Raw genomic sequence first — 22704 nt, forward strand, 5'->3', positions numbered from 1 at the left:
TGGTGCTGTGGTGGTGCTGAGTGGTGCTGTGGTGGTGCTGAATGATGCTGTGGTGGTGCAGAGTGGTGCTGTGGTGGTGCTGAGGGATAATGTGGTGGTGCTGAGTGATAATGTGGTGGTGCTGAGTGATAATGTGATAATGTGGTGGTGCTGAGTGGTGCTGTGGCGGTGCTGAGTGGTGCTGTGGTGGTGCTGAGTGATGTTGTGGTGCTGAGTGATGTTGTCTTGCTGAGTGGTGCTGTGGTGGTGCTGAGTGGTGCTGTGGTGGTGAAGAGTGGTGCTGTGGTGGTGTTGAGTGATAATGTGGTGGTGCTGAGTGGTGCTGTGGTGGTGCTGTGGTAGTGCTGAGTGGTGCTGTGGTGGTGCTGAGTGGTGCTGTGGTGGTGCTGAGTGGTACTGTGGTGGTGCTGAATGATGCTGTGGTGGTGCTGAGTGATAATGTGGTGGTGCTGAGTGATAATGTGGTGGTGCTATTGTGGTGCTGAGTGGTGCTGTGGTGGTGTTGAATAATGCTGTGGTGGTGCAGAGTGGTGCTGTGGTGGTGCTGAGTGATAATGTGGTGGTGCTGAGTGATGTGGTGGCGCTGAGTGGTGCTGTGGTGGTGCTGAGCGATAATGTGGTGGTGCTGAGTGATGCTGTGGTGGTGCTGAGTGGTGCTGTGGTGGTGCTGAGTGGTGCTGCTGAGTGGTGCTGTGGTGGTGCTGAGTGGTGCTGTGGTGGCACTGAGCGATGCTGTGGTGGTGCTGAGTGGTGCTGTGGTGGTGCTGGGTGGTGCTGTGGTGGTGCTGAGTGGTGCTGTGGTGGTGCTGAGTGGTGCTGTGGTGGTGCTGAGTGATGCTGTGGTGGTGCTGAGTGATGCTGTGGTGGTGCTGAGTGATGCTGTGGTGGTGCGGAGTGGTGCTGTGGTGGTGCTGAGTGGTGCTGTGGTGGTGCTGAGTGATAATGTGGTGGTGCTGAGTGATAATGTGGTGGTGCTGAGTGGTGCTGTGGTGGTGCTGAGTGGTGCTGTGGTGGTGCTGAGTGGTGCTGTGGTGGTGCTGAAGCTGAATGATGCTGTGGTGGTGCAGAGTGGTGCTGTGGTGGTGCTGAGGGATAATGTGGTGGTGCTGAGTGATAATGTGGTGGTGCTGAGTGATAATGTGATAATGTGGTGGTGCTGAGTGGTGCTGTGGTGGTGCTGAGTGGTGCTGTGGTGGTGCTGAGTGATGTTGTGGTGCTGAGTGATGTTGTCTTGCTGAGTGGTGCTGTGGTGGTGCCGAGTGGTGCTGTGGTGGTGAAGAGTGGTGCTGTGGTGGTGTTGAGTGATAATGTGGTGGTGCTGAGTGGTGCTGTGGTGGTGCTGTGGTAGTGCTGAGTGGTGCTGTGGTGGTGCTGAGTGGTGCTGTGGTGGTGCTGAGTGGTACTGTGGTGGTGCTGAATGATGCTGTGGTGGTGCTGAGTGATAATGTGGTGGTGCTGAGTGATAATGTGGTGGTGCTGAGAGGTGCTGTGGTGGTGCTGAGTGATAATGTGGTGGTGCTGAGTGATGCTGGGGTAGCGCTGAGTGATGATGTGGGGATGCTGAGTGGTGCTGAGTGATGCTGTGGTGGTGCTGAGTGATGATGTGGGGAGGCTGAGTGGTGCTGAGTGATGCTGGGGTGGCGCTGAGTGATGCTGGGGTGGCGCTGAGTGATGCTGGGGTGGCGCTGAGTGGTGCTGTGGTGGTGCTGAGTGGTGCTGTGGTGGTGCTGAGTGATGCTGGGGTGGCGCTGAGGTGGTGCTGAGTGTTGCTGTGGTGGTGCTGAATGATGCTGTGGTGGTGCTGAGTGATGCTGGGGTGGTGCTGAGTGGTGCTGTGGTGGTGCTGAGTGATGTGGTGGTGCTGAGTGATGCTGTGGTGGTGCTGAGTGATGCTGTGGTGGTGCTGAGTGATAATGTGGTGGTGCTGAGTGATGCTGTGGTGGTGCTGAGTGATGCTGTGGTGGGGCTGAGTGATGCTGTGGTGATGCTGAGTGATGCTGGGGTGGCGCTGAGTGATGCTGGGGTGGTGCTGTATTTGAAACGTTTACGTTTTGACTTGCACCAAATCATTTGACACATCTGGCTCTGATTCAAACAGCAAGTTACATCGAGCAGGAGCAAAATGTAGGAATCGGGCTGAAAGAATCATATTCTACATAAGTATGCCAAATGCCATCACGTTCTCTCCTACGGTCCAGTATATAGCTAAAATGACACATAGAGAGAACAAATCTAGGGCCAATTTGTAAAGTGGAGAGCAAAACAATGCCAGGTACCGCTTTATTCAGGGTGAAAAGTAAACGTCATATTTCACAAATGTCCTTATGTCTTAGCGCAGCCTAAAGGTGTGTCAAATCTGTGACTAATAGGTGACTGAGCAGATCTGCACACGTTTCGCTGCCTGGAAATACTCAGAGACGAGGAATGAAACTGTTGTCGAGAGTGACAGGCAACACCGCAACTTTCACAAGGACAACGCCAAGAAGACCTTTGAGGACTGAAATCAAAACACCGCTGCCGATAACCTAACTGATAGGGCAAGATCCTGCGCCTACCGGCGCATACTTAGTGCTGCATGGCAGGCTTGAATGATTTGCCTAGTGCTGTGTAACGTGAAGGGACACAACGTAAAGAGCAATGGTAAGAAAGGTAAGGATTCCCACAACAGAGCAGCATTGTTTTCAACTAGGGAAGGATGATGTGCGATTTCAAATACAACAGTGATCAAATATCGACACCGACTCCCCAAGGTGACCTCCAATAATGATGTGAGAATTCTTTTGTCAAGAAATCAACTACTTGTGCTGTTCTCAGACAAAAAGATATATTTAAGGCTCCAATTGATATTAAGACGTTAGATTCGAACTAGATTTTTTTTTCTTTTTGAATAGTGGAAGACAAGTCAAATCTGAGGTCTTCTGCTTTTGAAAATGAAACACCAGGGGCGCAATAGAGGCCACAGCAGGATGGCCAAACTGTAGTGCAGCTCTGCCTGTTGGAGCCCACAATCTCTAAAATATCACCTCAATCAGCGTTATTAGGAAACTGCAACTTGATAGTGCAATGGACAAGGACTGTAACTGGCCCCAGATGAGGAGTTGAAGATATTAGGGGTCATTGAAACACCGAGCTATACTACGTGCAGAAACCAAAACAAGAATATCGCCGAAAGAAATAATGAAAAGCGGTCGGGAAATGCGCATTCCTTTGTACTGTGAAGCAGGGGGCGGGGGAGCGGATCCCTTTGAACTGAAGCTCACGGCCTCGCGCCCGTGAAAGTGAAAGCAGGGATGTAATTAGGGGGGAGGAGAAGTGAGGCCGAGCGCGCACTGCGCACGCTGGGGAAGCAACAGATGCCTGTGGGAGGGAGGCTGATGGCTTTGACGTGGACGCGCTTTCCGCACGAGTGCACCACACAAACTGTCCGAAATCCGCAATGGTTTAAGACCTTGTTTTGCCCACTATACTCTCGTCTATTATCCCTTGCAGGATTAATAGTCGAGACCTAAATAGGGACCTTTTTGAAAAATCCTTCATAAATGATTTCTTACTTCTTTTTTAAAGTAAGAGATAGGGGGATATATAGCAATGCAGCTGTGTAGGCTGCAGCAATGAAAACAATCAGATCAAGACACTTCGCCTTTGAGGGCCTCTTGACCTCGAGTGCCCCATCGTGCCCTGCAGTTGGTGGTTTACTCAGTTCTTTTTGATAAGTGAATTAGCAATACAGAGCTATACTGCTTTTAGTGGTGGAGGGAGGGTTGCTTATGATTTCAGTGGAGGTTCCACAGGGAGAGAATTAGGATTACAGGTAAGAAACCATTCCTTGTCTCTTAGGGTATCTCCATTGGAAATCATAAGCACTGAGGAGCTAAACATGTAATAGTATAATGCTTGCTATTGGAGCATTGTATGTTGCGATTTTGGAAGCACATAACTTAATGGTAACAACAGAACATCATGCCACAGAATGCAAAGTGCTATTGGCTGAAGGTGTCACACTTAGATTCTGTGTAAACCTGTGTTTCAATTGTGATGGTCAGATTTGGTTTCATACTTTCTCATTATGAATTGTTGTTGTTTGGCACTTGTTTTATTGAGCTGCATTGTTGAATTTTATCTCAGGTAAAAGGGGCCTTGGTTTGCATCTTTTCATTTTCTATCATTAGCTTGACAATCTTTTATGAATGCTGCTCTATTAACTTTCCACAGTAACGGAGAGCTACCTCTGACTGGGATGATTATGATTTGCTGTGGAGGGATCAGCTAGGCATGTTGCACTCCATGCAGGAACCACTGTTAATGACCTATTACATGTCGCCAATTATTAGTCAAAATGCACCTTTTGTACTTTAAAAAAAAAAAGAATCCTTGTAATGGCAAATGCCACTGATTCTTGTAGCTCGATGGATCTGCTCTCATGGATAGTGAGTTGTTAAATGCCTTCAAGGCATGTGGCCTTGGCAGCAGTGCACAGAGAACCTTAATTTCCTCCGGTAACCCTGTTTAATTCAGTCTACAAATTAATAGCCAAATCCTTAGCTAAACAGGTTTCTAAAATAGTCAAGAATGTGAATCAAGAAGACCAGAACGAATTTGTGATATAGGATGTTCCAACACAAATTTGTAATAGAAGTTACATTATATTTTTTTCAGGATACCCAAATTTCGGCAGCAATAGTGATGTCGCAGGTCGAGGAAGCATTTAGTCTAGTTGTGTGGAATGTGCTTTTCATGACTCTCAAATCTTTCTATTTCCACACTTCTTTATTGCATTTAGTGCCAATTTATATAAGAGGCCAAACTGCTGCATCGTTGTGAACAACAACATTGTGGGCTCTATTGAAATCCTTAGGTGCACCAGACAAATTGTATTTCTGCCCTTTTATGTTGCACAGTCCTACTTAAATCTGGGGAAATTAACAGTTTGCTTCCCTTATGGGAAAGAACTCTGTTTTTAGAGGACGTACGTGTGGTGTGACCTGCTCTATCTCTTTGGGCTTCCTAGCACAGCCAAGACTTGTTCCAGTGTCTGAGAGATTTTTTAGGGATCCTTGTTGGCAAATGTGTTGCCCTGCGGACTTATATAATTGTTACGCTCCCTGCCCCCCTCCCATATCTGTTTCCAGAAACTGCTCGATCACTTCTTTGATGTTTTCTCCATCGTCTAGTTTAGGGAATCGACTTATTCTTAGGCTCTAGGACCCCATTGTATTGTGCAGCATTTCCACTTCTCTTTCCAGCGGGATCACGGCGTGGAGGGGCCATATCTTGAAGCCATCCACACGCTCTTGCCCCTCCACCTCTTTACTGACCGCTTTCTCTAGTTTTTTATTGCGCTGCTTGAATCCTTCAAGTCCCACTTCATGACGGCCTACTCTCCCTTCATGTTCTTCTATACTTCCTTTGATTACCGTAGCTTCATAATCAATGCTTCCCACAGTGTAAAAGCCTGATTCACTGGTATCCTCTGGTTCATTTCCCATCTGTTTTCTACATTTGGATCTGTGCTACGTGTGACAACAAAATCCGTTTTGCCTCTGAACGGATTTGTTTTAACCCCTTTATGTTGCATGGCAGCATGGAGCTCCCACTGTGAAATGCACCTGCTGTAAGTTGAGCTGGTCTAATTTTTTCCTCAAAGTTGGTGTCTGTGGACCATCGTTTGCTGTCTGCTATCATCTACAGGGGCAACTCCTTTAGTCCTGATGAGATTTGTTGCCTTCCTGTTGAGCTCTCTCTCATGCCTTCCGGGCAATTTGTGTCACCAGAGCTGGTGCCTCGTATGCCTGTGCTCCCTGTGCCGATCTTCTGGGTGCCTCACCTCCTTCATGGGCAGAGACCCCTTCTATCCACCACTCCTCTCACAGTTGGGCTCTCCTAAAGACTTTACTCAGTTTGGCAAACTACTTTCGGCATCCATCTAGACCTCAGCACCATCTCAAAGCAATTGTATTTTTGGGGTTGCAGCTGTGGACAGCAGCTCTGGGCCTAAACATTTCTTATTCCAACCACTGAACTCGTTCTGGGGGTTCAACCCCGCCTGATTTTCTCACAAGACTGCTGTTCCTGGTTCACAGTGGGAGCAACGCTGAAGAATGCCCTCATGCATTAGCCCTGCTAGCACCGCAACCTATGATGGAAATTATTAGATAACTGAAGACATCTCTGTTTGTGATGAGAGGGCTGTATGTGTTAATAGATAGTTAATTGTTGTGTCTTTTGTGCTTCTTTTTCCGTGTATGTTGGATATGAAATTGATGCTCCTGAATAGGGTTTAAATCCTGAAATGCACTGAGGTGAATTTACTAAGTGTAATTAGTTGGAGAAGAAACCATCACATCATTATCAACAATGTTTCTAAATTTAATTTTAATCCAAGGATTCAGTCAAATGAAAATGTATTGAATTATACGTGACGGCCTTAATATGTGTTCCTGGCCCCAGTAGCTCATTTGATTTTGCTCTCAATTGGAGAACTGCCAGGTGTGATCTGAGTACTGAAAAAATCGTTGAACGCTTTCAAGCGCAGATGAATGAGGTATGAAATTCTACATATAAAAATAAGAGTGTATCGCTCCAGAATTGGAATACAATTGTTCACTAGAATTTCAAGATCCAAATAAGAGCTGGCACGAACTAGAGAAGTTCCTTAGTCCTAATCACTTCTTAATGAAAGGGTGTTTAAGCTACTTTGAATACTCCTGTCACAATTAATTCACCCTTACTTAACATCTCCATTTCCCTTTCTAATAAATTCACAAACCTGATCAACAGTAGTTTCTCGTTATATTTTCTTTCTGTGGTGTATATGATTGATTCATCGCAGCTGAGTTAATCGGGAGCCTCTAGTATTGAGGTGACCTTCACCTCGAAAAAGGGCAGCTAGATTGGTCAGTGCAACCATTAACTAATTTAGTATTTGTGGTGGTGCAGTTGTAGGTGTTGTTTCAAATAAAATTCACCAAAAGGGATGAGTAATAGCTTTGAAATTTCTTACAGAATGTGGTAAGAGAAGAGGCGTGGTTTGGAAGGCGCAGTGAATGGCAACTTAGCTATGCTGCGCTTGCTGCCGCTAACTGCAACAACTTTATACGGCTCATGGCCACTCTCAAAACAAAGGAGCGGTCCATGCAGCGTAACAACGCGGGCATATGGGAGGCACTATAACCAGTGGAATTGCAGCCGTCTTCTACCACGTTTCACCTCCTGAGTGTTGGGCTCTGGGCGCGATCCAGGTGACGAGGGACAAAAATGGCCACCGTCTCGCAACGATCCAGGCAAAACACAAGAGATAACTGACGCCTGATTACACACCTAAGCCGTATTGAACGGTGACCTCACAGCCCCGGGCGATCGACTGAGCACAAGCAGATGGCTGGGCATGTGTGTGAGCAGGGTCTGCTTTCTTTGGATGAGGATTCCGGGGTAACCACCCCACGCTATGCCTGACCTTAAAATGGCGGCCGCCCACAAGGCGCAGAGTATTTGTGAGAAGGACTGATCGACCCTCATGGCTGAAACCTGCAACATTTAAAGGGTTGCAATCTTCTTTTAAGACCCAGACCCTACCACTACAGTGTAAATACAGTCAAATACAACCAAATACTGTCCAAGATATATAAGGTACTGATTATGAACACTAATGCAATGAGAGGCTTGAAATGTACATAACACCTCCTTTAGGAACACCACCGTGACATTGAATTGAGTGCTGCCTGTTTGATGTCTGTTGGAACCCCTGCATCCTACGCAGCCCTGAGCCTATGCTCTGATTTTGCATCTGTCATCTAAAGAACTGCCCTTCTGAGTCCTGCTGACTGAGGTCTAGTCATCCGGTCCTATCAGACAGAGAGAACTTTCAACCCTATCCAGGGACTCTGATCCACTACACTTGTGCCTCTCATCTCCAGGTGCGCTGGGCTCCTTTGAGTTGCGGTGACATCATTTCAAAGCTTTGGCTAAACTGAACAGGGTTTTAGTAGACATGAAGTAGTGGCGCTCAGCTAGTATTTATGTAAGATATTAAAGTGGACACAATTTGGTATGTTGCTGACCGTGAAGGGGAGACCCTCAAACCCCTTAATCTGTGAAGGAGAACCCAAACACAAATACAAGTAGCAGCAGACCTGCGCACTCATACAATATAACAATACAACATGTGAATATGATTCGAAAGCAAATGCAACCAATCCAATGTTGAAGTCTTTTTCTTTCTTTAATTGGTCATCAAACCAAAAACACACAGCCAGCCGACACGTGTTTCATCAGAGAAACAGTGTTCTCCGACTCTTCAGGGCTGGAAAATGACACAAAAGATGACCTGAGAGCAAGGCATCAAATCACAATGTCTGTCATACACATCTCCCCAAGTGGGGGAAAATCAGACATCACCCAACACGCATGGAAACCAATTAATATAAAAGTCAAACCCACAACATTTTGTGCAGTGCAAAGAAACTATTATTTAAATCTAGTGGATAATGTTCATATTAGAGAAAATAAAGACATAAGTAGGACAGCAATGTTCCCCCTCTACGAAGATAATACTACAATTTTATGCCAAAGATGCATCAGAGGCCAGGAATCTAAATGTCAATCATATTGCATAATACGTAAGGCCCGGAGAGTACACGCACCATATATCAAAGGAGGAATAAAGAGTGTCAAAGTAAAAGGCAATCAAGTATAGAACTAAGGATGTACCTCCATGGCTGAATTCAAGATCTGTGGTATCTAATAGAAAGTAAACATAAAGACAAGTGGGGTATAAAATTAAATGTTGTCCAACCAGGCATTAAGGGAACTTGAAATTCAAGTCCCAGTCAGTCGAGACAGAGACTGACTCAACTTACTATTCCGTATATGTTTCCCCCCCCCCTGCTGCAGCTCGCACTTGACTTTGTATATACTACAGTTCCGCCAAGACCTAATATACCCTTACCGGGTTGGAATTATCACCGGCGTTCAGGTGAGGATAGGCACCATTGCCCTAGTCTCTGAGTCGGAAGCCTCATCGGACTCCTGAATAGCCTTTTTAGAAAAAAGGATCCCTCAAATAACAGGCCTTTCCTTCAAGAAAAACCTCTGGCTTCAAAGAGCCCATTGGGTTCCCTCTTTCAAATTGGACAACAGAAATACCATATGCCGGACTGTTTGCTGCCCATTGAGGTGCCAACACACAGAGATGATCCTCAACCATGTGCATAAAAACAACCATATACCATGGAAAGGCTACAGAATCTACGTCTCTCAGGATTACTCCAGACCTACAGTAGAGACAAGGAAGGGCTTCCTCGATCTTCACACCAGACTTAAAGCCTCCAACCTGCAATTTTATCTTTCATCGGCCAGCGAAATTTAAAGTCCATGCAGGTGGGAGACATCACATCATCAGCGAACCAAGAACCCTTCAGCTCTTCCTGGATGAAAGACAGGGTAACTCTATGGACACCCGCCCAGCGCCCTCCCCCAAACCCAATTCATGATCCTCTCCAACGTCTGTCATCTAGGACTATATCCTATTCCACTGCTTGTCTACGTTTTTGGAGTCTTTCCTTTGCACCCTTGGTGGACAAAATGGGTGTGCTCTCTCTCTCTGGTTGTCCTGTCTGGACCCTTCAAAGGGGCTCCCACTGTATTGTGTTATGAGAAGTACTCAAATATTTCAACGTTCTTCTATTTTTAATATGCTTACCCTCCTGTTCAGACAATCGCTGTGATCACCCTAGGTTTAGAGCATCACCACCAGTTTCCTTATACACTTGGATATTCACCAGAAGGCCTACTATCCTTTCATACAGCTTCCTCAGTTTCAAATACCAACCAGAGATTTTTCTTTGTACTCCTCATACTTGAAACTGTATTGAGTTATATACACTGTTAATCTCTGGCATAGATATTGCAGGCCTCGACTGATTTTTTTCCTCCTACTTCCAATTTTGCAAAACATGGGCTACCAACCTCCTAAGCTATCCCTAAGCTACTTGAGCATCAGTCCTCTACACCCCTGCCGGAAGTGAGAATCCTTCTACCATACCACTCTCACCAACTGGGTAGTTTACCCAGCTTCTCCCTTCTGAGATACAGTTTAGGTGAGACCTTCACCAAAATGGTCATGGTTCTTTATAGTACTCCCTCCGCTAAAGTGTGATCTGGTGGTCTGCTATCCCGTGCCTTTATTCTGGAAAGAGGTACTAAGCAGGGTTGTCCCCTTTCCTCTTCTCTATTCATCCTGAACCTAGAGCCTTTACTACACAAGATTAGAACTAATCCCTCCTTCGCCTGGGTCCCTTTTAATAATACCACTGTGAGGTTAGTGGCTTATGCCAACAATATTTTAATTCCAACAGAAAATACATCCTACTCTATTCCGCTGTTAATAGAGACTATAGACGGATATTCCCGAGTTGCAAGCTATAAACTTAATAGAGAGAGGTCTGAAATCCGGGGCCTGAACAATCTCTGCACCAGTGATCTCTTCAAAACTACATGGCTGTCCTGGTAACCCCACTTTATCAAATATTTGGGTCTTTAATTTAACTCATATCTATTATAATTACTCCACCATAACGAAGACATAACTTTGAAAAAAACAGAGACCATACTAGAGGGTTGGTGTCCCAAATTTCTCCCCTGGTGGGGTAGTATCGAGACCATCAAGATGATCGTTACTCAGATAGTCAACTACCTTGTAAATATGTTAACTCTAGTATTATCTGAAGAATTCTACCAGAAATTCGACAGGCTACTAAACAAGTTTATTTGGCAAAAGAAACTCCTTAGAATCTCAATAAAAAAACTAGGCTTGCCTGTACATCTAGGTGGTGTTAATGTAGCAGACTTCAAAAACTAACAAATTGCCTTTGTAGCAAGACAAGGTTCTCTTTGGTTTTCCCAACCACCGGATTATACCCCCACATAGTTACTAATTGAAAAGGACATTTTAGGAGATCTCCACCCGACAACTTTGCTGACCAGCAAAACAAAAAAAAACTTTTTCAGCCCAATGTATCTTTAACAATACCAAAAGAGCTCTGCTGAAGATTGAAGCCTCCTAGAGACCCTGATTACCCAATCCAACACAATATCACTCTGGAACAACCACAAAATCAAAATTCATGGGGAACCGGTATTTTGGGGCTCCTGGGCATCGAAGAGCATTCAGTTTTTCAAACACCTTGGCTCCCAGCAGCCACCTCTTTCATTCATGGAAATACAACAACATTACATCCAGATAGACTTAGACCTTTTTGACTTTCTTAAATTCAATCAGCTTATTTAAAGTCAAGTGCCCTACAAGTGATCCCTCTCTCTTCAAGACCATTGTGTCCTCTAACAAAACTTGCTACCAATCTTCTAAGTTCTATCACCTCTTTAAACCAAAATCTACATACCTGATCTCAAAACTTCAAACAAAATGGAACTCCTCTGAGAATATCTCTCAAGACTCTTGGTGTCTAATTTGGAAGTCAGTTGTCTCCCTTGAAATTTTACCCTCCCTCTCCCAAATGAAATTCTCTCTTCTTCATGGGACATTCTGGACTCCTGCCTGTCTCCACAAACTGTCCTTTAGAAAGAATCTAACTTGTTGGAACTGCAACAAAGAGACGGTGGCCTACCCCACCTACATTTCCACTGCTGCACGGTCTCCCCATTCCGGGATTGCATTTTTTACTTCATCCATACTCTGATCGGAGTTTATCTGAAAAGGAATGTATTTTCTTTCCAACATTCAGGGATTCCTATCCCCATCCTTGCTAACTGGAAAAACACTGCAGCTATCTTATTTCGACCCGAGTTAAATTGGTTTGCTTACCTAAGGGGGGATGATAGCATTTTCATACAAACCTCCCCATGGTGATCTTGTAACAATTCATATGGAAGGCACTTGACAACTATTTTGCCATTACCAAAACTCCATAAGCCCTCTATATATGTCGGATCATTTTCAAACTATTTGGCTGATTATATTTATTTGGAGAGTTATCAATATGTAGTTTAAATGAGCTATATTCACAAGTTGTACCAGCTCACAGGCCTGGAGAGCCCTCTGATGGAAACTCCATGTGCCCACTACCTGTTTATTTATCACTCATTTGTTCTTCTTTTAAGCATGATTTGATTTGGCTTGCTCCCCCTTCCTTTTTGTTCCTTTCTGTTCCCACTCCTGCTCATTATCCATTAACCAAACTTATGCAAGAGAACTGTCTATTATTATTGCATGTTTCACCATGTATAAGCTGTATTGTCTTTTTTTTGTTGAAAAACCCAATTAAATTCTTTGGCAATAAAAAAGAATGTGGTAAGAGAGAACACATTTGTAAAATCTATTACATTTATCAGAGGGGAGGAATGTATGTGGTTATATTGTTTGAGTCCTCAGTCTTTCTAGAATTCTCTGTCCTCATTGATTCGCCAGTAACATTTTAGATTAGGTGGGCAATTTCCTAAAATGGCACACTTTTTTTTCTTATTGCTTATATACCACCGAGATTTTATTCTTCTAAAACCGACTCCCTCTGTCTTCTTTAATCGTTGATCATTGATCCAGCTGGCCTTCTGTTAGCAGGACATTTGTTTTCCAAATAAACCTGTGCCATCTATACAAAGTGATTCTAGCATCGCTACCTCATTTGGATGGTAAGGATAAGGCTTACCTCTCCCCTATCCACTCATATATTCTACTTTCTAGGTAGTGTCTTCATTCTGCCCATCCCGTCAGTAGGTAGAAGTGCTTCTACTATGTTAAATATGGCTGCCATAGTGGATATAAAAAGAGGGGATAAAACATACATTCTGTGGTTTGATATGCTATAATCTTGCCAGTAAACATGACTGCTAAAATTTTAGATTGTCAATTCTTCTTCACTCAGTTCCATAATTCCACGGCAATGGTGCACACTAGTTTTTAAATCAGGTTTCCTCCTCCTTAATTCTTTATTTCCGGAACGGATGTGGGGAGTCAGAATTGTGCCTTCCTGGGTATACTTCAGCACACTGCCAGTTATGTCAGTGTAGCTGAGGCGTATCCCCACACCATACATTCTCCACCTCGCTGCCAGCCACCAAGGACATGGGGTGGCTCCAGGTAATTCAGGAATCTGTCAATAGACTTAGAATCGGCTTGCAAGGGACAGGTTGGAAAAAGTAGGTGGGATGGAGGAATAAAAAAAAGCTTCAAGTTTTGAAAAGTGTAATGTTGTGTGAAATCGCATGCAGATTTTACCTGTAATACCTATAGCTCTGCACCCAATTTATAGGAAAATTATGCATAAATTCGTGCTAAATACTGTAATCTTTTGCAGCCCTTTTTCCAGTCCGGGAGGGAGTAAGGTTTGCTTGGCACACATGAAAATCAAACGTCTTGTCAGATTGTCCTATAATTGCTGTGTCTGTGAAAACTCAACCATCTTTGGACTGCAAAATACATAGTTTCTTGTTTGACCTATTCTAATGAACAAATATATAACTTTTTAATTTGTATTTACTTTTTAAACAGTTGCCCTCTGAAGCAAAACCTATAGTCCGTGTTTTTAATGGTATTCAAATACTCGAACAATTAAAACCGTTGAGTATCTGATTTCACACTGCAGTGTCACATATTGTTTTCACATCTGCTAACTTTTATTTGACAGAAATCTCTTTCAATTCTGAACATCAGCAATAACAACATTGATGAACTGAAAGACTTGGCCGTTTTGGAAAACCTGGCCCAGCTTCTGGCCGTGGACAATCAACTGAGAGAAGTAGAGGTAATGTTAGCTACTATGTGTTATGTCTAGTTGCACACGTGCTTCTTCTAACTCATTGTCATATTTTCCAGTTTATGGTTTAAATCTTTTATTGAATTTTCTTCAACATATAACACAACCATCCGCTCTACGAAAGCGACACAACATGAGTAGCGGTACACAGCAGTGGCAGACCTACAAGAGTGCTATGTGCGATGTGAGCAGAGCAGGTCAACTTAAACACATAACCGATAACAATAAAGGAAATTTATACTACCCTCCCCCCACCCCCTCCTCGTCCACCGGAAAAAGGAGCAGTGAAGGGGTAACTGGAGCCTCTAGGATATTAGGCGACCTCATAAGTCTGATCATTGAGGATCAGAAAGGCGCAGGAGCCTGGGGCATGACAATTTGCGAAATTCTGATGTAAGAAGGGATATGAAGGGTTGGCAAAGCTCTCTAAAGTAGGCTCCTTTACCCGCAAGTGTGAGTGTTAGTTTCTCCATGCCCAAAACTTGCCACAGGCGGTGTAGCCACCCTGTGAAAGTGGGAGTTTGGGAAGAACGCCAATGTATCAGTATGTTCTGGAGGGCTGAGCCTATAGCAATAGCAATCAAACGACCCCTCCTGGCTTTGAGTGGGTAGGTAAGAGGATTAGACAGTCCCAATAAAATATATGCAGGGAAGCTGGGTCTCTACGTGAGTGTCTATCTCATCTAGAATCTGTTCCCAGTTTGATTGGACCTGTTTGCAGTCCCATAAAAGATGAGTCAGAGTGCCCGTCTTCCCGCAACCCCTCCAACACTTGGCGCTCTGTCTCGGGTCATAATATTTTCCAGTTTAGAGTCTGTTGTAAAATAATATAGCAATCATTGGACTTGGAATAAAGAGCTACTTCCAAGCAAGAACACGTTTTAAATATGTATTTAAAGTGAAGTGCTACACTTTAAGAGGCTGTGGAATACACTAAAATCATTCAGTAAGTGATGTCGCGACTGGAGTTTTGTGACTTTGTTGAACTTTATGAGTCTAGCAAGTTATGAGCTGTAAAACTCTAACTTCTGTCAAACAGCTCCACGGCTCACTCAGCTTCACAATTCTATCACATACCTGTTACCTTTGAATACCTCTTTTGGATCTCTTGATCTTCGGACACAGACTTATCTGATTTCTCTCACTGTTGGCAATAATCTTTGCAGACTGTATGGATCCACCAAAGGACAATATTTTAGATTCAAGTGAGCCGTGTTCCTGTATTACTGCCAATCAGACTGAATTATGTAGGCTCAATGCCCCCAAAAACTTGTATTGTGTGAGTCACGCATCTGGAACTGCTTCCCAAAAGTGCATTTGCACATACTAATTTTTGTTTCCACCTGAAAAATATTTTACTCCGTCAAGAAAGCCCTTCACCCACACCTACACAAATTCCGATATGGATATCGCTTGACATTTCCACAAATCCTCATTGAACCCTGCACCTGGCACAAATTTCCTTATGGGTTCCTGGACTCTTTTGTTAATTCCAGAAAGTAGTTAATTTACACTCTGACATAGGTATTAAGTGTGCAAACGGTCTTCCTACAGTCAAAAGGCTGAAGATAATGTTCTGAATCTGTATTGTTACAAGTAGCGACTAATGATTCAATAGGAATAGAAAGCAAATTATATTCTGAGATTGCTAGATGTTTGACACCGGAAGCGTGCTGCAGAAGCAAGACTCTCGCTAGGCACTTGCACTGTGCAGTTTACAGTGTGGATGAGCACACCTTCGCTCCAGTATCTCAAGCCTTTTGTAAGCAAGCGCATATTTTATGTACATTTGCCTTGTGATGACCAGACAGTGGACAATCACGAAAGAAAGCCAAGCTAGCTATTTATATTTCTAAACAGATCGCAACAAGCATGGGCAAAGACAATAGGTCAAGCTTTTAAGACCTATTGACTCGTCTAATGCCTTTTGTTCGTGTTGTATAGCTTTGGCAAAAATACTGATGCTGTACAGCATGATTAAAAGGGAAAAGAGACACAATGATATAGCCACATCATTTTGTTGGTGTGCACATGCACCATGACAAAGGCATCATTTTTTTTTAAATTACTGATCCAAGATAGATTGGTAATTTAAAAATAAAATGAAAATTAAGTGCAAAAGCCATTTTATTTATAAAGTGGAAGGACCGTCAGCAATTTGCTGTTTGGCTCTCTAAACAAAAAAACTAAAATTATTAACAAAAAAATAGGCAATGGGAGCAAGAGATTAGGGGAGTCAACAGATGAGAGGGTTAAGATAGGAGTAGCGGATGGGGAAGAGGAAAAAGAAGCACTGAAGGAAGGGTGCAACAAGGCGAGATGTGCAGAAGGCAGAGAACAACCTGGGGTTAAAGGGGAATCACATAGATGAGAGCAACACAGCACAGGGGAGGGAAGCACATGGGCACACGAGAGCAACATGGAACACAGCGACAGGAAGAAGCACACAAGTGAGACTGCTGGAAAACACATGCACTCTCACTGAGTGCTTAAGCAGAGAGTAGTTCCCTAAAAGTGAGCAGTTGAAGGACAAAATTAAAGAACATATGCTCCAAGGGAAGGGTAAACACAGGATGGACAAGGTAAACCATTAAATATGAAGCAAGTGAGAGTGACAATCAAGCCAACCAATGGTAAGCAGCGGGTGTCCTTTAAGCCTGCTGTAAGTTCTTGGTAAGCTCGCAATAGGCCTTTTCCAACTAGGCCGCTTCTGCTGAGTAACAGGTTTTTTAATGTAAGTGATTTAAAAGTCTATGGAGGGCGTTGCCTCGGTTTAATGCATGACTCACATAAACTCCTGCGGAAGGGATGCCTGTCAGACCCTGGTAAGGAGCTAGAGCTGAAATAATTAAATGGAAAGAATGCTGTAAAAGGACTAACATCCTGATATAGATTATTTAAAAAAAAAGAATTAAGTGAAAATGACGTGAATAAAGAATGTTAACGTAAACTTTTCGAGTGCATGGGACTTTTCCTTGAACAGTTGCTGGACAGAGTCAACTTTAAACTTTGAGAGGCCCGCCACTCAGCCGTCCTGCACGCACCCCAGCACCAATTGAATTCGGTGTATGTGCTTGGGAGGCACATACTACAGGATAGAGAGGTCTGTTCACAAAGACATTTATGAATACAGGAAGCAGTACTGCACGAGTGCTATTTTATATGCTATTGAACCTTTGTGAAACAGGCCCAAACGTCCAACTCCATATTAGTGAAAGTGCAAAGAGTGCAGACCTTTCTATATCTACTAATTGCATATCAATATTCATATTTTAGTTCTTTTGGAGCCTATCACAATGGGATGTTAAAGTACGTAAGAGACTGCTACAGGAGCTCAGCTCCACATATTCCAAAATGCCTTTCTGAATATGCCCCTCGGTGTTCTGTCATCCGACAGTGTCTGATTTTGCCCCCTCTCTACCTGTCTTTCAGAGCCGCCAGGTCATTTAGAATTATTCTAGTTTTCGTGTCAGGCAGCCTCTTGCTAGTGCTTCTGTCTGACCAGGGACGTAGAAACCCGGCACTTGTTAAAATGGGCTGCTGTAGCTCGCCGAGCATTAGGCACAATAGAAGGTTTGGAATGGTGCTACAGGTCACAGGAGTAAAACAAGCATTTACAATGCAATGGTCTCGGCATTATTAAAGGTAGAGCTATTGGCATTGCTCATGACATTTTTTTCATTTTTTGTTTTTTTAAATATAAATAAATGGTATTATCATTTACAATGGCAATAGGTGAGCATTAGAGAGTAGTAGAGAGTAAGCACAGCGAGGGGGCAGGGGAGCAAGCACAGCCAGGGGGCATGGGAGCAAGCACAGCCAGGGGGCAGGGGAGCAAGCACAGCCAGGGGGCAGGGGAGCAAGCACAGCAACGGGGCAGGGGAGAAAGCACAGCGAGGGGGCAGGGGAGAAAGCACAGCGAGGGGGCAGGGGAGAAAGCATAGTGAGGGGGCAGGGAAGCAAGCATAGCGAGGGGGCAGGGAAGCAAGCACAGTGAGGGGGCAGGGAAGCAAGCACAGCGAGGGGGCAGGGGAACCAGGGGGCAGGGGAGCAAGCACAGCCAGGGGGCAGGGGAGCAAGCACAGCCAGGGGGCAGGGGAGCAAGCACAGCCAGGGGGCAGGGGAGCAAGCACAGGCAGGGGGCAGAGGAGCAAGCACAGCCAGGGGGCAAGGTAGCAAGCAAAGCCAGGGGTCAGGGAAGCAAGTACAGCCAGGGCAAGTTATGGACAAATCGCGCAGGTGTAAATCCAACATGCCAGCCCAGCAGGAGGAGGCTATCAAAGAAGCATATTATTTGGCCTCATCACAAGGTATCTGTAATTAAAAACCAAGGAGGCAATACCCCAAATAACTGTAGCGCTCCAGGTAGGGGATCCTGAATAAATCTGTAATATTAAACGGGAGATGACAATTCAGGAAAAGTGAGGAGAGCACTCATCTCAATCGATCTATGGCAAGAGCCCAACAACATAGGCCCCGGGGTTCTCTTTATTAGCAGAGAGAACCTACCGAGCGTGATCCCAGGGCGGCCCATATGATGGATCCCAAAAAAGCCCAAAAGGTGAAGGCAGTGCCGGCGGCGCCGCATCCAGAGATGAATCAGCAAGGTATATCGCGTGGCTCCAACTGGATATAGTTCTCCACGGCAAACCACGGAGCAGGTTCTGCGATAAACAAAGACAAGGGCGACATAGATAAACCCTAGCGCACATAGCCAGAACTCATACACATGGCCTCGGAGATGCGGTCCGTATTACATAACCGCATGCAAACAACAGGAGAGGCTCTGCAGTAACTAAAAACAAGGGCATAATAGATCGACCCTAGAGCACATTGCCGGTGTTAATACACATGGCCTTAAAGATGCGGTATGTTTTATATGACCGCGGGCAGAAAGAGAATAAAAACTGAATCGTAAATAAGGGCAACCATCTCCAAATAACGGGGAATTCAGGGTAAAAGGAAGCGTAAGAATGGCCAGCGAGGGATACGGCCGGACCACCCCAGAGGCCGCTTCACAGGCACCCAATAACCTGCCATCAGTGAATACAGGAATTAAGTGGTAATCCGATCTAAGAGCCGTAATCGCTGCCAAGATACAGGGCAGAGACCGAAGGTCACACCTGAATGCCAGTCAGGGGCTCAGGAAGGTATCAGGTAGGGATAGAGTTCGAAAAATCAATGCCCCGCTTACCTTTAGAGTGTCGATAATTTATCTGGGCGGCGCATCCGTACGGGCAGCACGGCAACGCTGTCTTTAAGTGCAACGCATAGGAGAAACAAGGGGAGGTCAATATCTACTCTTCCCGCGGCCAATCAGAGGCAGGCACACTCTGTGAGGAAAGATAAAGAACGGCCTAAGAAGCGGTTATAGGCCCAGCCTCACCAAGAACGCTGCCAAGATGGAGGCCCAATGTCCAGTCAGCAGCAGGCACGCGAGACCACCGTGCGGCTTTTACTAAGCGCAGCTGGGTTAAGAGTCCCGGGAATCAAGTAGGTTTAAATGTCAGCGTAGACACAGGAGAAATTGATGTTTTATCGCAGCACACACGACGGACACATGAGGGGATTGCGGACCGATAAGTGTGCACTGCTCAGTCAGAAAGTTATCTGGTTTCATGTTTGTACACTCTCTTTAACATCAAAACAGTCAACGGATGATCAACATGTTTACACAGTGTATATATAGCGCTCCGCTCCAACTCTGTCAACCAAGCGCAGCATCTAAATATGGCAGATACTTTGACCTCGAATGAGGTTCAAGCCAGACAGAGGAGCACACAGTTCGAACTCACAGGAACTGTTGCAGGGCGACGATCTCGCTCTGTTCGGGAGCCCTGGCTGAAGCAGAGGAGAGCTCATCCGTAAGGGGCCGTTGGGGGAAGCTGCGGAGATTAGCGGCTGCGAGCGCCAAGGCAGCTGGAAGCACTACCCCGTTAATTATCACAGCACTACTGTCACACAAACTCAGCCATGATGACTAGAGCTAGGTAACAGGAGGCATGACCCTTACGCCCAAGAAAAGTAAGGTAAACTCCGGCGAACCCGCAAGGGTGGGGGCCCGTCATTCCCACACAGGCGGCTGACGGTCTTCGGCAGAGTCCTGACCCGGGCAGGGACAGAGCAGAGCGTCACCACTCAAGCGGGGAGGGAAAGAGGCAGAGAGAGCTAGGATTAAACATCGGAGGGAGAGAGCAGGGGCAGGGAAACGGTCTGTCGCATCAGGCGATCGGGCAGAAATGGTGGCCGCAAAGCTCCGCAAATTTCGGATTCGGGGCGTGTTTTTTGCGCTGAGTGACAGATGACGTCACAGGGCTAAAGAACGCAAAAAACACGCCCCCGAATCCGAAAGAGACGTGGCTTTATTGGAGTGACTCCCTTCTCCTCCAATGGCTGGCCTCTGTTTAGGAAGCCAGCCAATGGAGGAGAATGGAGGAGAGAGGCGGGTTTATTCCCCCTAACTCCAAAACATTAATTCTTCGGGACTCCGCCCCCTCACTGCTGCGCAGTGAGAAGCGACGGTCCCTCGACCGAAAAAAGGGCTGCACCCCCGTTTATACTTGTATATTTGTAAAGCGGGTGCAGCGCCGCCTAATGCCCCTCTGGACAAGCCATTTTAGACAGCCATTCTTACATCGCAATATGCATTGCAAGGACCGGTCAGTTCAGCTGTCTGCTGGTTTCAGGTATGCACCTTTTATTGCTTATTACCTGTGTTTCGTACAGTTTGCATAACACTAGTTGTCAACTTTATTCCAGTTTCCTGACTCTCTTTGAATTCGGACGAGCTGAAAGGCGAGTGCGCCCATATTTCCAGGCTAATAATGTATTCCTCCTCTGCTGGCATCGATCCACGCAGAGGTATCAAAGAAGATGGATTCACTCGTATCACGGTTTAGTCAGCAAGAATCAACATTATGGATTTTTTTCAGATTATGACAAGCAGTCCCACCGGTGACTCATCTCTCTCTCTCGGCACCGCTGGGGGCAGTTAGGTTAGAAGTGTCCGATAGAAAACTGGCACGCGCCGGTCAAGAGCAGGCGAGGCATCATTGGCCCTCAGGCCGCGGACGCCTCGCTCGAGTCAACCTTTTGTTTCTGGGATTTGAATTTCTACGTTGTATTGCGTCGCAGGCTCCTTAATAAGATCTTCTGTTCTGACGTGGCCGTTTATCCGGGTAAGAGCGCATCCCTTAAAACTGGCGCGTCTCTCGAGTGGGGTTAGTGAAGCGCTGCCCGGCTGCGCGTGCCCTTCCTCACAGAGCTGCGCGAGCAGCCGGAGCACGTGCGCAGAGGGCGACCCTGCGTCACCACAGGATTAGCGTTCTCAGAATGATGAAGCACACCGGAGCATGGCGTCTCTTCAAGTCAGCAGTAGATGACGGAAAAGCGCAGCTGTAAGACGTCCTTCAAATCTAATTTGAGCAAGGTGATGCTTTCCCAGCCCTGCAAAATGTGTTTTATTCGACAATTAATAGTAAATTTTAAAAAAAAGGGGCAGCCTGAAACCAACCCATTACTTCCGCTTCGAGGCACACTAGCCACTGTAAAATACCTCTTAATCAGAGATTCGATCTACCGTGTAAGAAGTCAGATAGATGTTGATGTCTGAGTTTCTCAGAAAACCATGTGTGTGTACATCGGAACTCGTACAGCAGGGTCTAAACCAGCGTTGCTCATTGTTAGTCAGACGGTGCCTGGCGACTCCACCTGTGCTGAAGCAGCCTTTCCCACCAAAAGTTATTGGAAAGTCTATAAAATGATATCGCTGGTGATGTTGATCACAAACAGAACTTTGGGCCAGTTAATGTAAAAATCTTAAACTGACGTGCCTCGTCTTATGGGACAAAGTGTTTAATGCATTTATAATTTCTAGAACTAGTCCATGACACCACACTACACTTTCTAAGTATAAGAATATTTTTTTATGTTGGAAATGTATTCTTTGGAAAGGTACTTAATGCATAAAGCTTGGAAAGGAACGAGAACAGCAGTTCTAAGAAACCTTCACCCAGTAGTTCTCCCACTTTTTAGAGGATAGTTTTCTTAGCCATTAGGGTGTTTAATTATTAGAAATGATGGGTGAAAAGCAGCCTAGTTGCTTGTATTCCAACAGGCCACCACGACAGGGTCTTCTCTCCTGGCCTCATCCCAGCCCTTAGCATTTATTCTGGTTCTAGGCCTGATATTGTCTGCTTTCAGCAGGTCCTACAAAGCTTCCTCTCAAAATCAAAGTGGTTCCAAGATATTGGCTACATGGTTTCAGTGGTCACTGGATGCCAGGGATGTATTATGAGATGTGCTACCTTGAGGTTTTGCTCCCAGCCAGCCAGAGCTTGGAGTTTCTTCACAGTCATGCCTGGTCAGGATGTTTCGTGGAGGAGTAAGGGATGCTCTGCTCAAGAGACAGGCCAGGTGTATGTAGATGCTACTACAGAGAAATTCTCTAGGCTGAGTGTGGTTTGTAGCCCAGAAGCCCTACGTTGGGTTAAGGCGGTTTGAGGTCTATGAGGGGCAAGCTATAGGGGTTGCTCCAAGGGCAGAGAACCCAAAACGGCCATATCTTAATGCATGGAACCTCCGTCTTGAGCTACTTTTGATAGGTCCTCGCAGCGAATGCCATTTTCACAGCAGAGTCTCAATGCAAAGCACACTTCGCACAGCCATACTTGGGTGACATTGAGAATTCCAGCAAGAGGGTTTAGTGGACACTTCTCCCAGGGCCTCAAGTATAAAGACATTCACCATTCCATACCAGTCTGCTGCCAGCAAGTAACCATCTTGCCACACCTCGGTTAGGGGCAGTAGTCACCCTTCGCCTTGGTAGTTGGGGCAGCACTGTCCAACTGAACCTTGTGCTTGGGAAGCAAACATCATAAAGTGGAGCTCCTCCAGTAAGTTAGAATATATCAGTACGACTGGGGCAAAAATGCAGGGC

The 22704-nt window shown here is 45.4% G+C and overlaps 1 protein-coding gene across 1 annotated transcript in view; it reads left to right on the plus strand.

Moving 5' to 3' along the window:
- Positions 1-22704, plus strand: part of PPP1R42 (protein phosphatase 1 regulatory subunit 42) — a 541010-nt gene that overhangs the window by 289773 nt on the left and 228533 nt on the right. The window contains exon 7 of the mRNA XM_078687204.1: positions 13638-13754. Within this exon, the coding sequence (XP_078543330.1) occupies positions 13638-13754 (117 nt within the window). The remainder of the gene's footprint in view (positions 1-13637; positions 13755-22704) is intronic.

The sequence above is a fragment of the Lissotriton helveticus genome, chromosome 4_1 (assembly GCF_964261635.1).
Source record: "Lissotriton helveticus chromosome 4_1, aLisHel1.1, whole genome shotgun sequence".
Classification (NCBI taxonomy): Eukaryota; Metazoa; Chordata; class Amphibia; order Caudata; family Salamandridae; genus Lissotriton; species Lissotriton helveticus.